Genomic DNA, 16438 nt, shown 5'->3' with positions numbered 1-16438 from the left:
CAGGAGCGAGCGCGCGCAGCCTCGGCCCCGCATCCTTGTCCCGCGCGTCCCGCCGCGCCGTGGCATGGCCTGTCTGATGGCCGCCTTCTCGGTCGGCACCGCCATGGTGAGTGCGCCGCCTCGGCCGGGCTGGGTTTCTTTCCGAGGAGAGCAGGGGCGCAGAAAGACCCGCGCGCCGCGGTCCGCACCGCCGCGTCCTGCCCTGGGGTGCTGGCTCCGGAGGTGCCCGGCTCCGAGAGCCCCCCGCCCCCTCGGGTCCTCCCTGCCCCGGCCGGGGACGCCGAGCGGCCGGGAGCGGGACCCGGGGCGGCGAGCGGCCCCACAAGTGGACAGATGCGCGGCCTCGAGAGGGGCGTGGGCCTCGGGGACGGAGCGCGCCGGGAGCGGCCGCCGCCGGGCCCCAGGGGGGGCTCCGATCCCCCACCCGTGATGCGGGCGCTCGGGGAGCGGGGCTTCTGCACCCCAGGAAGCGCCGCGCACATTGGGAACAAAAGGGAGAACTGCTCCCGGAGCGGAGTCTGCGCTGGTCCTGCGCTCCCCGGGGACAAGAGGGGGCGGCGGAGTCCCTGGGGCCGGGGGAGGGCGAGCCGGAGCCCCGCGCGGCCTTCTTCGCCAGGGTGGGCACAGGGGCGCGCGCCTCGCCCTGGGGGTGGCCAGGATCCCAGCTCAGAATGGAGAGGACCCGCTGCGGGCGACTCCAGGGCTGTAGACACAGTCAGCAGCGCAAGTGCTGTTCTGAGCTGGCCAGGCATCGCGGCTGGTGCGTTTACTCTCACCCAGGAAAAACGAAAAACAAAGTAACCATCAGCCGCCCGCGCACCCACCTCGCGGCTCCTGGCGCCCTGCGGGTCTGCCCCTAGCACTGCCACACTATGTTTAGGTGGGCGCCCGCGCTAGACGTCAGGCCACCCGAGTGTTTTCAAACGGCGGGTCCTCCGTGTCCCACCCTGGAGCATCCCTTCGCTCCCGTCTCTCTGTGTGTTACTATCCTGCCGGCTCGTTCCCAAACGCCTTCAGCCCACAGTGCAGAGCACGCGCTTCCCCTTTATTTCATTTTTAGCATCCTGTATTTGAAGTCAGCAGGGCTCAGCAGGATTTGACCGACAGTTACCTCTTGCCTTGAGCTCAGGAGGAAAAAAAAAGTAACCTGCTTTGTGCGCATGCCTTCTCTGACGACTGCGTCCTATGATTCCAAGCAGGTTACTGTAGAACATACCAGCCGCGCCAGCTCATTATATAATGATTCCGTGTAAACCGAGAGAATGGGGCGAAGGCGGTCGGTGGGGGGTGGGGCGAGCCGGCTGGGGACCCCACCACCACCACCTCCCATTTCTGGGCTTGCTCCCTGGCTTCCTACATACAAGAAGCAATGAAAAATAATCGGAAAAGCCAGTCCCCACTTGATGATATTTGCTTTTATCTAGTTCAGTGTTTGGGTAACACTTGAAGAAGTCTTCTCTTCACACTCTTGTGTTTGCTTGGGATTTCTGCGTTGTGCTGGCAATGGAGAATTAGATTATCAGTGTCTTTTGCAGGTAGAGGAGGTCTTGAGAGCCCAGGGTAACCCTCAGGCTGCAGAGGTGGCTGGTAGGTGTGGAAGAGCGAGTCAGATTGCTTTTAAGATACAGATCCTTTGTACTCTTTCTTTAATGTTATGTTATGGTTTCATACAGCCGGGACTCCTGTGTCGCCTTCTCCCTTGGAGATGCTAATTGGCTAGGTTTTTTTTTTCAGGGAAACTTGTTTTGCTTGAGAATCACTTTTTTCCTGAAAACTTAGTTGTTGTTGTTTTTTAATTTGGGAGTGTCTGTCCTTCTATGGGCATGCCACCCAAATGTTCTGCTGCTCAAGATCCGCAGGGTCAGCCTAGCTGCAGCAACCATAGGTGATCAGTAGGAAATAGTGGGTGCTATAGGAATAAAGAAAAACAGGTTTTAAAAAATTTTTTAAAAAAATTCTATGCAAGAGCCCTTGACAGATAGCCAGGGCCCCTGGCCTTGTTTCTCCATCTTTCCCTGTCCTGGGGTCCCACTGGCGCTGATCTGAGAGTGACCTGGGCATTCAGAACAGCAGCTGGGGCCCCAGGGCAGGGACGTGTTCCCGGTGGCTACTCAAGCGCAGGCTACCCTTGGGACTCAGTGTGACATTTTTGTCACTTTGCTGTAAACAGTTGCCTCGAAGATTACGGGCCCAGCACGTTTTCTTCAGATGAGGCCAGGGTGCCAGGGGGCCTGGCGTGGGTGGGCACCACAGCAGGCAGCGTGAAGCAGAAAGGAGAGGGAAGAGTCTCCTCCCTGTGATGCGGACAGAAAGTTTCCCGACCCTGTGTCCCAGCAAAGGGGTCTCGCAGTGGCCTGGTTCTGCTCACGGGTGTCAGGGGCCTCCCAGCTGTGCCGGCCTCCTTATGACCAGTGTTCCCGCTGAACTCCCCGCCACTGTGCCCCGCACCCAGGAGAACATGCTGGGGAGCAGGAGCCCCAACACGCAGGCTGGGGTGACCTGCTGTTCTCCACCATCCACAGCACGGGGCGCAACGGCTGTGCGTGGGGAGGGACCAAGGGCAGTGCTTGGGGACGATCAGGAAACAGGAGAGAGAGAGAACGGGAGGACTAGGTGTTTGCTGTATTTTTAATGAGCTCAGGAGGCGAAGGAAAAGCTAGCTGTAACCTACATTGCCGGCAGCCCGCGTCCGAGGATGTTTCCAGAGAGCTGGTCTACTTTGGAGTGACAGGTCACTGCCTCCTGTCACACATTTTTTGTGTGATTTTGTTAATTGGGTGAGGCCACTGGACGCCCTGGAGGAGGGCAGGATTGTGTGTGCTGCTGGGGTGGCCTTTGGGAGGGCGGGGCCAAGGGTCTCCGCGGTGTGCCGTGGACTTTTCTGGGGCGGATGGACCCAGGGGCACCCATGTGTGGCTCCAGAGAGCTAAGCAATGCTCTGGCCCTACTGGCTCGAGGCTTGTAGGGCTGGACCCCCACCCGGCCCTTCCCTAACCCAGGACTGGGGCAGGGCAGCCTCCAACATGGAGATGGTCACCTCCCTCCCCACCCACGCCCACCCGTTAGAGCGGGAGATGGCAGAGGCTAATCTGCACAGGCTGGATTCGACAGGCGTGCTGTGACCGCTGAATCAGTAGGCACTGTTGTTTACAGTAACCTAGCACGCACCGGCATGCTTATGAACGCCTTACGTTGTGAGCGCCTAACTCTGGCTTCTCGTCTCACTCCCAGAGCAGGTTAGTCACCCGCCGTGTGGCTGTGGTGCGTCCGCTTGTCTCCAACCCCGCTAGTGCTGGCAGGTCAGGGCCCCCGGGCCCCTGCGCACACGTGGCCTGGCTGAGCCCAGCCGCCACGTCCTTCGGCAGCCCAGGCTCTGCTCTGCACTGGTTGCGCCCTCTCTCCCCTGGCTCTTGCTTCACCCGTTGCGCTGGCCCCTTTCTCACCTGTGGCCTAATCTTGAACTTGAGTTTGCAGAGACAAGGATGCCTGTCCGGCTGCCAGGCTTTGTCTGGCGCTGTTTGTCCGTAAGAGTGTGTGCGGGAGTGACCAGATGGCCTGGGGGCGGGGGGAGAGGAAGCCCCCTTGTGACACATGTCCGGTCCTGGACATCTGCCCCCGTGGCTGGCTGGCTGGGCCCATGGCTGTTCATCCCAGGCTTCCTGTGGGTTTCCCGGGGTCTGGGTACCCGCAGGAAGTGCCTTTGGGGAGGGATGGGTGACCCACCACAGCTGGAACCTGAAGGGTGCAAGAGTTGCCAGACCACTCCCCATCCTCGCCCGCCTGAGCACCCAGGCCTGGAGGTTCTGGGTTGGAGCAAGCATGGCATTTTGGGGTCAGAGCTTTGCCTTTCTGCTTGCAAGGCACGGAGAGGGCTGGGATGGCCACAGGACCGGCCCGAGGTGACCGTCTTGCCACGCTGCTCCTTGACATCCCCGTTCCCAAAGCCGGGACCTGGTGCTTGGCAGACTATTTGAGGGTCCACACGGGCTCTAAACCTGTGGCCTCAAGGGGCAGGCAGGGTGGTCAGAGGGAGTGTCCTGAGGCCTGCTCAGATGCTGTGTTCCTGCCGTCACTAAGGTGCAGGGCGGTCTAGGACAGTGTCACGGGACCCTGGCAGCACATGGAGGACCCTGGAGCAGACGCAGAGGCTGCCTGCAGAGCTCCCTGCTGGGCTCCCCTGTCTCACGATCCCTGCAGCACAGACGCAGACCTTCCCTGGCTTGGTCCGGGACCTGTGAACCTGCTCGTGTCCGTCGGAAGCACTGTGCATGCTCGCGGCGCCCTGGCTCAGCAGGCTGAGCTGGAGTTTCCTTCCAACAGCGTGGTGCGTCCACACAGGCCGTGGGCAGAGACTACATTGTGCTTTCGTGAAGTCTTTCAGAGAGAGGAGGTGCCTTGCAAGGCACGTGTGTGTGTGTGTGTGTGTGTGTGTGTGTGTGTGTGTATCTTTCTCTTAAATCCCCAAAGACAGTTTCCATGTCTAAGAGATCCAGAATTCCCATGCCAACCTCTCCCACCCAGCCCACTTGTGTTTTAAGTATCTCGAGCCCCCAGGTTAGACACAGACCTTGGAACCCTCTAATAGCACGGTAGAACTACTTCCAGCTCTTTGCAAGCCACTTCAGTGCCCCGAGGGTGTGTGCTGATGTGTGGGGATGACCACAGAGGCTGCTGGGGTCTGTGGGGATTCTATGGACACTCTGTAGTCTGGTTTGGTTGTGGATTTTTGATAAATAGTAATGAGCTGGGCATGGTGGTGCACACCTGTCATCTCAGCACTCAGGAGGCTGAAGCAAGAGGATCACCATGAGTTGGAGGCCAGCCTGGGCTACACAGTGAGTTCAAGGCCAGCTTGGAATATACAGGGACACCTTTGTGTTAAAAAATAAAAAATTTTAAAAAGGGTAACAATAAATAGCAAGCAACACAAAAGAAATAGTTAAACCTACAAAGAACGGATGACAGCAGCAGCAGTTGCCCCCTAACCCTGAGCAGCCAGCGTGGCCGGGGCGGGTCAGACACGGTGAGGGACTGGCTGTCCGGGAGGCCGATGTTGCAGCCCTGGGAGGGTTGCAGAACGCCCTCACGGGCACTGTGGGATGTGCTCACTCAGTTCAGGAGACAGAAGAGTTCAGCATAAAATCCGCTCCCGTTACTGCTGTGTTTGGAGGTCCTGCAGCGTATTGATCGGCTCGGGGTTGCCAAGACATTAGCAAAGCGGAGCGCTCTCTCTGCACGAGCACTTCGGATTCTTGGCCTTCTGCGGAGTTTCTCTGACCCCCAGTGGAAGCTGTAAGAGCCAGTGCTGGGGCCCGGGTGTGGCTCCCTGGCAGAGCGCTTGCCAGGAGTGCACGAGGCCCTGGGTCCCCTCCCCAGCACTGTTTAAAAGAGAAAAATGCAAAGATCTGACCAGGCCCCAATGCTAAGCGCCCTTCTGATGCCACCAACTCAACCCTACGAGTGTTTTGATGTCTCGGGTTTGGGGATCGCTTGTGCTGCTCCCTTGCCTTGGAGCAGGTTCCTTAAACTTTCTGGCCTCCAATTTCCTGTTCTATGAAACTGAAAAAAATATGAGCTTTTCAGTGTCGTCCGTGCTGTTACAAAGCGCAGAGTTGTGAGTGACGGAAACTTTCAAAGTCCGGCGTGAAGACCAGCTCCGCGGTGCTGCAGCTCCTGAGAGCTTGTTATGAGATTACACAAGGAAGGCACTAAAACACTGCAATTTAAATAAAACTTTTACAGCCCTGCCTTGCTTAGGCGCTTCATGTGTCTTTATTGCGGGTTTTTTATGAGTGAACTGTAAATAACTTTTCACAGTGGTCAGTATTTTTCCATTGAGGTAGGTGATTCATTTGTTATGGTTTTGTGCTTAGATTTTACGATTTCAGAGGAAGGACTGTGGATCAGCGCCACATTTTATCTAAGCTTCTTTTTGGTAGAAGGAAGAGTGATGCTTAGCGATAACGGCTCCTGCAGGTAGCCACCTCTCCCCTGCCCCACAGCCAGGCTGGCAGTGTAAGGAGCACTGCTGTCCCTAATCGGTGACCGTGAGCCTAGCGACCAGTGTCTTGGTGTCCCTTTCCCGAGGACCCCGTAACATGTCCTGTTGCTTCCTCCTCGTCTTTCTAGAATGCCAGCAGTTACTCGGCCGCGATGACAGAGCCCAAGTCCGTGTGCGTCTCGGTCGACGAGGTCGTCTCCAGCGGCGTGGATGACGCAGAGACAGACCTGCTCAACGGGCATCTGAAGAAAGTGGACAACAATCTTACCGAGGCCCAGCGCTTTTCCTCCTTGCCCCGGAGGGCAGCCGTGAACATCGAGTTCAAGGACCTTTCCTACTCTGTTCCAGAAGGACCCTGGTGGAGGAAGAAAGGTAGGTAGGAGGCACGCTGTGGACGGTGCGGAAAACCCGGGTCTGGAAGTTGGAGTCTGAGGTTCTCTTCCAGTGCCATTGACAATGTATTCAGTTGTCTTGTACCTGGCGCTTTCTCACCTGTGAGATGAACATTCACCGTGACTCTGTAAAATTCTGTGATAGGATTACAGGTTGCGTATCTCTTTTTGTAAACACTTGGACCAGAAGTGTGTCGGGACTTTGGATCTGTGCAGCTTTGGGAGTATGAGCATGTACACAGTGAGGTGTCTTGGGGTGAGATCCCAGGGTAAGCTTGACGATCATCTATGTGGCATGTACACCTCACAGGTAGACTAAGGATGATTTCATACAGCACACCTGTGTTTAGACTGGGACCTGGTACACCAGGCCAGGTATGGAAATTTCTACTTGGGCAGTCAGGTTGTTATGGTTTGTGTCTGTGTGTCCCCTCAAAGTCTCATGCGGTCATGGGGCAGGCTTTTAGAGTTTGATTGATCATGGGTGTGAGAGCTACACCCGCCCTGGGGTGGACAGTTTGCATATGTAAGGGAGGGGAAGAGGCTGCTTGGGGCCATTCCTCCCTTTTAGTGCCCCAGCAATGAGAAAAAAAGTAACCAAGACACAGGTTGTGTTAAAAAGTTGAGATTTTGGAGCACTTTGGGTTTAGATGCCCTGCCTGTGCAAAGAACCCATAGTAGCTGAGTGGCGTCCGTGTGCTGCTGCTTCCCATGCGCGCCTGGGGGTCCACCTCAGCAGGCAGTGTGGGCTTTGGTTCCTGTCAGTCTTTTAGGATAGAGCATTTCCGGCCACGCAGAGCAAAATGCAAGGCAGGGGCTGCTTCTCAAGTCTGCAGGGTTAAAAGGAGCCGGGCCCTGGCGTGACCTCTCTGAGAACTTTTTCTTCTAGTGTCTTGGTAGGAATCTTGGGCGGGTGGTGCTGGGGCACTGTGGAGAAAACCAGACTGTCATAAAGTGATCGGCGTAAATCAAAGGAGAAGGAATCCGGAGGCTGGAGCTCAGGAAGTCTGTGGAAAGCCTGTGCACAGTCCAGGACTCTGTCACCAGCTGCGGGGACGGAGGACTAGCACTTGAGTCTTTCAAAGTGAGGCACGCGCTTGCCTCCCTGGGGGCCGGGCCTTTCCCTGGCCAGATCTGCTGCCCCCTCGGAGCTTTTCTGCCCACTCACCCCCGCTGTGTGCACGCACAGGTCACCCACTTGCAAGGGAGCCCTCCGGGGAGCCAGATATCACCAAGGCAGCTCTGCTTTCCACAGAGTCACGGAAAGCAGCTTGGAGAGCCAAGAGGTGGAATGGTGTGGGTTTTTTTTTTTAAGGACTCAACTGTCCGATCTAGACTCAATCCTTCTTTCCTTTTGAAAACCAGCCGAGACGCTCTTCTCTTTTTCTGCTTTTATTTCTACCTCCCCCTCTTTCATTTCTGCATCTTCCCAATGCTGAGCTTGCTGGCACTGGCACGCGGGACTTGACTGACAGCACAGTGACAGTTCAGCAGGTGGACCGACTCCTGCGGCCTGGGAGTCGGGGGTGGTTGGGTCGGGTCTGAGTTTCCACAACCAGGAGCAGATTCTGTACCCTCCAGGCTGTAGTGTAGCACGGTCACCCGAGACAGGCATTTTCAGAGTGTGCCAGCTTGTTTTGTTAGGACAGAAGTTCTGTGCCACCCTGTCCAGCCCGTGGGAATTCCATGTAGGCACTGAGCCTTCCCCCTTTCGACTCGAAGGAAGATTGTAAAGAAAAATGCAACAGGAAACCAGGGGCCTTGTCATGGTTGGGCCTCCTTGTTTGTTTGTATAAATTGTGGCAAACCTGTGCAAGGCGTAGAGCACTCTGCCCATCTGCCACATGTGGCCTTACAGATGTCACCACAGGGGTCAGCATGCAGATGGATGTCCGCATGGTCTGCCATGCAGGAGACCCAGGCCACACGCGAAGCCCAGCACACGAGGTGCCGCCCAGCCTCTCGCAGGTGTCATCCCTTGGCCAGCTGAGTGTCTTGTCCAACCCGTGTTCAGGGACATCTGCTACCGGTCAGCCAGCAGGTGATGGCCCCGTCGTAAGGAAGGGCTGCAGCTGCCCTGCTCCGGGGCCTCTTGAGGGCTCAGCCAGGTGGCCCCGGGTAGACACTTGCCCTGTAGTAACCTCAGTGTGGAGAAGCAGGAAACGGGCCCTGCAGGACTTTCCCATGAGTCAGAGGTGTGGAGCCAGAGGGGATGATGGACAGGCTCCCCAGCCCAGGCTCAGGGTGGTTTCTGAGTGAGGTGTGACTGCGCACCCGACTTCTGCCGACTTACCTCCTCTTCGTCCCGGCCTGCCCCTGTGTGCCCGTCCCTCTCTATCCCCGGGGTCTACCCTTCAGAATCTAGCTGGGCAAGACTTCTGCCTGCTCCTCACTGAACCTAAGGGCTGGGACCAGTGCAGTGACTTCTCAATCCGCTCAACCTGTCACGGAGGCTGTGCCCAGCCTACCCAGCAGGGCCCTTCCTGGACACTCAGGTGTCCCAGGCAGTGACTGGAGGCCACAGCCAGGGAAGCCTTGTGTTTCCCCAGCCGGGCTCCTCCTCGTTGCACCCCTCACCAGCACCCTCATCAGTGGTGCTGTGTGTCTGGCGGGCTCCGGCCTTGGGCACCACCTTCCCCACTCAGAACCCCCAACAACAAAGTGTGTGTTAAACCTGGACCTATGCAGGCCTGGTGGTGCCGGCCTGTCGTCCCTGCACTCTGAAAGGCTGAGTCAGGAGGTTCTCAAGTCTGAGCCCGACTCGGGCAACTTAGCGAGATCATTTCAAAATAAATAATAAAAAGGGCAGAGGATGTCACTCAGTATGAAGGCACTGGCAAAACAATCGGCCGCAGGTGTCAGGCTGCCCTGGAGGCCTTCTCTGGGCCTAGGACACACTGCTGTCCTCCTGCCCACCCACAGGGCCCTGCCCTGCCCACACCTGCTTGTCCTCAGTCTGTCTCCTTCCCCTCCCCCGTGTGGCGTCCTCCTCTCCCGGTTCTGCCCCTCTGCTTGCTGGCACCATCCTGGCTCCTAGCCGGGTCTGGGTTTCAGGCTGAGAGGCCACATCCCAACGCCCTGTGCCCCTCTCTTTCCCCACGGTGGCAGTTTCAGATTGGGCAGCATCTCGGGGCTCCGGTGACCTTCAGTGCAGGTGACTTCTCGCGCGATGGCACCTGATTAGCTTTGCTGTCTTACCTGGCTGGTTGTTTTCAGCGTTTAAATCTCAGCCTGACGCACTGAGCTAACCCTAAGGGACGGTTGACATCATAGTGGTTCAAGGGAAGCCTCACCAAGAGGTCTGGGTGTGCAGAGCAACCCAGGAGCAGCGCAGGGGTCCAGGAGAGGAAGTGTGTTGCCCAAGGTCAGAGCCCAAACTGGGGCCCAGCTGTCCCTTCCTATTATGGAGACTCCAGGCCACACAGGAGCATCCAGGGCTGACTCCTCACGCAATTCCTCCTGAAATAAGGAGCACTGTGCCAAGCGGGGACTTGCGACTAGAACATTCTAAACTCTTCCCTGAACATTTTAAAGACAGCAGATAGAGAAAGGAGACTTCACTATCCTCAGAAGAAAGGATGAGAAATCAATAGCAGTATTTTTAAGAAGGAGGTACCGGGCCCTGTTTTTTCTTCAGTTCTGGGATTGAACCCAAGGCCTTTGCACTGAGCTATGTCTCCAGCCCTTTTATATTTTCTATTTTGAGACAGAATCATGCTAAGTTGCCCAGGTCAGGCTCTAACTGGCCGTCCTCCTGCCTGAGCCCTCAGAGTGCTGGAATGACAGGTGTGCAGCACCAGGGCCCGGCTCAGGCCCCAAATTGTTAACATCTTCTAGCTTGATGATGGCCCAGCTTTGAACATGGTGTTTAACAAAACATCTTGTATTTTCAATTGTAGTTACATTTTCACCGTATGATTAATGATGTCTTTGGAGGAAGAACTAGATCACATAATAGATTCCTAGTAGAGAACATAATTGTGAGAGGAGCGGCTCTCGGGAGGAGACGCACTCCCTGAGGACAGCTCCACCGGCTGCTGGTGCAGTAATTACCCTCCCTCAAGGAGGCCGCTCGTGGAGTGTTCGAGGTGACGGCACAGATGATTGGGAGCAATATTGACCTTGGTGCCGTCACACGCGTGGAAACAGTGGGCTCTGCGCTCCTCGCTTACCCCCAGCGGGGCTCTTGGGAGCAACACAGATTCCTATACGGTCGGCGCTGTCAGTGCCTGCCAGACCCTTGTCAAGAAGAGAACCCACAGGACGAAAGAAACCTTGGTGAAGATCACAGCGAGACTTTATTCGAGGTGCAGAGCCTGTTCACGCGGGGGCGGCTTTGTGTTAGGATGTGGTGGCTGTGATTAACAGACGGAGGACTGTTAGCCCCCCAACCCGCCCTCGAGGGCCTCCCATCAGTTTCCCTGCAGAGCTGACCGAGTCGGGCGGTTTCTCAGACTGCTAGGCCCAGGGGGCTGTTCAGGAGGGATTCTGGGGGTCTGGCCCCTGGAGCTGTGACGGGAGGTTGGAATCATCCGGAGGTCCCTGAGGGCATGGGAGGGAGGGAGACAAGACTACAACCAGGTCTGTAGGACTCCCGATCAGTCAAGTACCTTCGGGGAACCTCCTCTGGGTGCCACGTGCTGTCCCCCCAGCCCGGGAGCCAGTTCCGGAATTGGAACGCACCCCCTCGGGTCACTGAGTGACAGAGTTCAGGGGTGCAGCGCGTGCACCCGGGCCTGTTCCTCGCTCTTCTCCAGGTGGGGCAGCGGGTGGGACCACACCTCCTCCTTGGAAACCCAGAAGCCAGGAAGGAGTTAAACATTCCAGGAGGCTCCTAATCCTCGGGCCTGGTGTGCTTTAGCACTATAAAAATGCTTTGGGACACCCTTCTCAAATTAAAGTGTGCTTTCTCTTAATTTCCATAGCTACTTCAGGAGGCCTGTGCTTACAGGCTGGCTGAGCTGAGTGCAGTGTGTCATTCACAGGTCCCTTTCAGGAGTCCCAGTAGGAAGCCTAGATTCCAACCAAGTGAGGGGTGTCCCTGTCCAGCCCAGTAGATCCAGGGAGGGTGGCTGTGGGGCTCGGAGCGGAGGGTGGGTGGCCTGGCATGGAAGGGAGCCTAGGGTCACCTCACATCGGAGAACTGCTCTTGTACCTCCTGGCACTGTCATGCCAGGCGGCTTGCTGTGGGGTCCAGAAGGAAATTGCTGTTAACCTCTGTCTCTGTCTTCACGTAAGGCTGCAGCTGACTTTCCTTGCAATGTGGTGGCCCAGTCTGCTTATAGAGATTCCTTGCTTGAGGCTGGGGATTTACAAAGAGGCGCCTTGGGGAACTTGGGGAAGCCGAGAGCTCCTTTCTTCCCTACCGGGTGTGGTTGGTAAGTTCTCACGATTTGGAGGCTCTGGGGAAACATGAGCAGGCTTCCCTCCCAGCTGGTAAGGTCTTCAGACTTTGGAGCAGTGCTGAGGTTGGGATGTGCTGAGTCCCAGGAGAGTCTTAGCACCCAGGGATCTGGGGGCCCCTCCCCCAGCCAGCCCATCCTCTCCGTGGAAAATCCTGCACTGGAAAACAACGCATCATCAGCTACGACTTGGAGTCCGAGGGGCACCGTCCCTGAGCATTGTGTCCCCGGGCTGGGTAGCTGCTGACACTGGTCTCTTCTCTTTGTCCCCTCTGGCTGGCAGCGTCTCTATTCAGGCATGCTCACGCCCTGCTGCTTCCCTGGAGAGCGCTCCCAGCTGTCCGGCCGTCTGGCCTCAGCAGGGCGACCCTTCAGGCCTCAGCTCTGCGCAGTGGGCATTGGTGGCCTTGGTCCCCTTCCCAAGGACATCCTTGCCTGACTCATTTTCCCCTGCATGGCGGGTACCTGCCTGCCCGCCTTTGGTGCCTCACATAGGCTTGTAACTTGAAAACCTCACATTTTCCTGCTGAAGCCTTCCCTTTACACCAGAACCTAATCCGCCAGTGCAAGAAATAACCCCAGGCGGCGTTTTGTTGAACAGGAGACCATTTCTTTTGTTTATAAGCTGGCAGGGAAAAAATGTTTAGTAACCGCACACCTGCTCCTTTGAGTTCAGTTCTAGAATCAACAGATTGGCTTATTTAAGGAAAAAGTGACCACATGGGTCAGATTAAACATAGAGAGACCACAGTGTACACCCTGGGGGTTTGTCACGGGGCACAGTGCCACCAGGCTTGTGCTGATGAGGGCCACGCACACGGAGGAAAGCTCACTTTGCAATCGAATGTATCTGTTGTGAGCACTTTTGCCCCTGAGAAGGGACTCAGGCACCATCTCCAGGCCAGGGAGCGGGCGGACGCACCTGCACCGACCCTGGTACCTGACGGGAAGCTCATGGTTCCACTTCCCACAGGGTCAGCTGTGCTGTGCTAGTCACCTCCGTGCTCAGCAGGGCAAACGGCATTCAGAGGAAGAGTAAGACCTGCCACAGTGACCTCAGGCTGTGATTCTGTCCCGCTGAGACCTATATTTAGAGTCCGAACCTTGGACCCAGAGGGGGGCCTTGGAGTTTCCTTGCTCCAACCTCCACGCCAGAGTGAGCTCCTTGTACCACGCAGGCCACAGACGGCCTGCCCCTCTGAGCTGCTCGGGCCGCAGGAGCCGGGACTCGCTCCTGCAGCGGGGCCCGTTTGCATAACACTTAGAAATTGCTTCTGTGTGTTCCTGAGTTGGTCCAAGTTCTGCTTTCTTTGTAGAGTAAGTAACGTTGGGTCTTGAAATGAGTTCTCAAACTGGAGGCGACAGGGAGCCCAACCAAGTGCAAGACAATAGCCAAGCGCACCAGCACCCGAGCCAATCCCGAAAGGAGGGAATAGGGCCTGTGGCCGTCTGAGGAGGCAGGGGCAGAGTACTGCCCTGTGTGGTAGCCTCGTGGGGGCGGGGCGGGGACAGGTTCCCCTGCAGAAGCTTCCTGCCCTGTGCCCCGTGTCAGCCAGCTGGTAATGGTGGGGCACCGCAGAGTGCAGAATATGAGTCACGTGTTCCTGTTTCGGGTACTATTGCAGGGCAGACGGGGGCCCTCCAAGCAAAAGTCCCTCACCCTGCTCCCCCGGCCATCTTGAGAGTGAAACTTTTAGCAGGAGTTTTATGAGCTTTCTCAGTTGTTACTCCTCCCCTCCCACTTTTTTTGTTTATTTTTTAATTAAAGATAGCTGATGTTTCCTGAGTGAAAGCTGTTTGCTTTAGCGTACCGTCTCACTAACCCATGTCAGGGAGAGCCAGACAGAGGGGCCCCTGCAGGCAAGGGGCCCGTGGGGATCAGGCAGGCACCTCTGTTTGCTGCCTCCTTGCAGCTCAGGGAGCCCCGTGGAGTCATTCTTGCCCTTTCTCAGACCCACATGAAAGGAGCTAAATTTGCCTTGTCCACGAGGTAAACAAACGCCAGGCTCTGGTGGCAGGAAGGTGACACAATGCCATCTTCTGGGGAGGGACTTCTGTACAATCTTGGCAGGGTTGAGGAGGGTCAGCTTGGTCCTCTAATCTGTGTCCAGAGAGCCGCCTTCCCTCCACCTGGCCTGGACTGCTCGGGACCTCTGCTGGCCCCCCACGAAGGGGTCGCAGAGGGCCATTCCAGGAGACACTTCGGTTGTCACCCGCACAGTCCTGGGATGGGGAGGAAGGCACTGGCCGCTTGGACTGGGCTTTGGGTATCTATCTAGTACAAGTCCTCCGTTCCCTGGCCGGCCAGAGCAGGGACTGACTGCGGTCTCGAGGCCAGAAGCTGACTCAGCTTCATCTTGCTCAGATATAGATCTGGCTGCAGGCTTGGTGGAGGGTGCCTCGGGGCCTTTCTGGCTCCCCGGAAATGGAATTCTGAATGACTGGAAGGAGACACAGCAACACGTGGGCCGGGCAGGTGTGGGCGGGGCAAGTGAACATTCTTACACGCATGCGCAGTGCCCGCCCATCCGCCACCGCCGCTGCCACAGCCAGAGCCGGGGTTACTCTCGGTCAACGCTCGCTAGTAACCTCAGCTGCGGCATGGCGGCGGCGCAGAGCCCTGCGATTGGCTGTGCGCGCGCCCAGCTCTGTTGCTAAGGGAAGAGAGGATGCAGCGCTGAGACCCTGGTCAGGGTGTTCAGCCTCTCTAGACCCAGATACGGTTTTGGGCCTCTCCACTGGGGCTGCCCCAGCAAGCATAGGGTTTCACTGGGCCGGAGTGCAGGTCCCTGCTCTGTGTGTGCCCAAACTCTCCACCCCAGATCCGAAAGCCACCCAGAAAGGGCAAGCACTCTTGTAGCAGGAAGATGCCGCTAAAACGGATCTGCTGGATACAGTAGTGATTCGCTGATGATTATTTTGGTGCCTGGGCTTGTTTCCTAGTTAAACTTAATTGGGAGACCGCGGGGATGGAAAGAGGATATTAGGATCAGCAGCCGCTGGGAAACCGCTGGTGTTCTGGGTCCTCGTCCCTTTGCTCAGAGGTGGAGACTTCCAGAATTCCCAGACTTCTGTTTACAGTCAGAGAGTGTCCTGACTTCAAGTTGCATGTTTTTCCCCCACACAAGACGACTGATTTCTGACTCCTGTCCGTGTTTCCTTCGGTGTGGGGGAAGTGATAAGAGGCAGGCAGGGCCCCTGGGACTTGGGCCACGCAGGGTGTGCAGGAGGCAGCCAGACCGGAGCCCCTCTGTGGGATCAGTCCCTTGGCATTTCCTTTTGAAGTCAAGGGTGGGTCTTCCGATGGCTGGTACCCAGAGTGTCATGTGCAAGGTGACAGCTTCCCTGCTATGCTGAGTCACTTCAAAGCTGGGCATGGCAAAGGACACGGGGACAAATACCAGGTGAACCTGGCGTGTGTTTTCTGTAGCATCTGTGACTGCGTGCGTGCGTGTGTGTGTGTGTGTGTGTGTGTGTGTGTGTGTGTCCACAAATGCAATAACAACATGGTTTCCTCCAGCTGTGTGCCACTTGAGTACCTGGAAGGGCGGGGACCACCTGCATGGAGAGGGAGGTGCCACCCTGTGCCTCGCTGGGAACAACAAGGCCCGCTCTAGGCCCTGACCTGACCGGTCCCTTGGGCTTAATTTAGGTGCCTTGTGAGACCTTAAACAGCATCCTTCACAGGCACCCAACCCTTTGTCTTTCTGAGCGTGCACAGAGACCCTTGGGGCTGATGATTTCCGTCTTGAGTTTCCACCACTTGCTTTCTGGTTTTGCGATTGCAGAGCTGATGTGATTCAGGTTCCCAAGTGGGACCTCCTGGAGCTGATGCTGGAGGTGAATAAGTGGTGCAGTAATCCCCTTCCTTTCCCTGTGGGTCTGCGGGGAAGTGGGTAAACCCTTTGCGACGCGAAGAAAGGGTACGAATACGATAACCACGGTGTTAGACCACCAGAGACAGGGCGAGTGTTGTTAACATGAGAACGTGCAAAGGCCTGGGGGGCCGGGGAGCCCTTACTTCTCATATTCTGTCAGAGTTCTCATGAGGAATCGCAGAGGAAGCTTGGAGAGTTCCTGTTTCTAAGGACATGCATACCTGTTTCTCCAGGAAGTGACCATGCGCTGGGTGGAACCAGCAGGGAGCTCTCTACCCATGTGCTCTTTGTCCTCTCCTGCCCACAAGTTGGCGTAAATGTGCCCTGTGCCCAGGGCCAAACCTGCAGCCCTCTCTCCTCGTCCCCGACTTGTGTCTGGTCTGGAGGGAGGTGTGGGTGCCTGTTACCATCTTGTCACTCTCTGCCTTCCTAAGCTGTTCTGTCCTGACGCTTCTCGGGATTTCTGAGGAGGATAAGACTGAACTACCAGTTTCCAAGCGCCGAGTGTAGCCAGCTGGCTCCTGAGCCCCTCCGGCGCATCTCCCAGCGCCGATTCCCTGCACCCATTCCCGGTGGCCTTCCCAGGCTGTTGGGAAGGGGAACCTTGCCTTTCTGCATTTCTGTGTTCTTTATCTCTGCGGTGCTCTCTGGTGGGAAGCCCCCTCACTCCCTGGGCTGGGGAAGCCTTCCTTCACTGACCTCCACGGCCGGGAGCCTCCTTCCTGGCTTGCTCGGCACTCCTGTGGCCCTAAGACCATGCGTCCA

General features: G+C 56.8%; 1 protein-coding gene across 2 annotated transcripts in view; it reads left to right on the top strand.

Annotated features, from left to right (window-relative positions):
* Abcg1 (ATP-binding cassette, sub-family G (WHITE), member 1) overlaps positions 1-16438 on the top strand; it is a 49122-nt gene continuing 32684 nt past the window's right edge. For both annotated transcript variants that reach the window (XM_005375833.2, XM_005375832.2), the window contains exons 1-2: positions 1-106; positions 6130-6373. In XM_005375833.2, the coding sequence (XP_005375890.1) occupies positions 65-106; positions 6130-6373 (286 nt within the window). In that variant the 5' untranslated portion in view covers positions 1-64. The remainder of the gene's footprint in view (positions 107-6129; positions 6374-16438) is intronic.

The sequence above is a fragment of the Chinchilla lanigera genome, unplaced genomic scaffold (assembly GCF_000276665.1).
Source record: "Chinchilla lanigera isolate Chin_1 unplaced genomic scaffold, ChiLan1.0 scaffold00006, whole genome shotgun sequence".
Taxonomy (NCBI): domain Eukaryota; kingdom Metazoa; phylum Chordata; class Mammalia; order Rodentia; family Chinchillidae; genus Chinchilla; species Chinchilla lanigera.
This window is presented reverse-complemented; position numbering and strand designations above follow the sequence as displayed.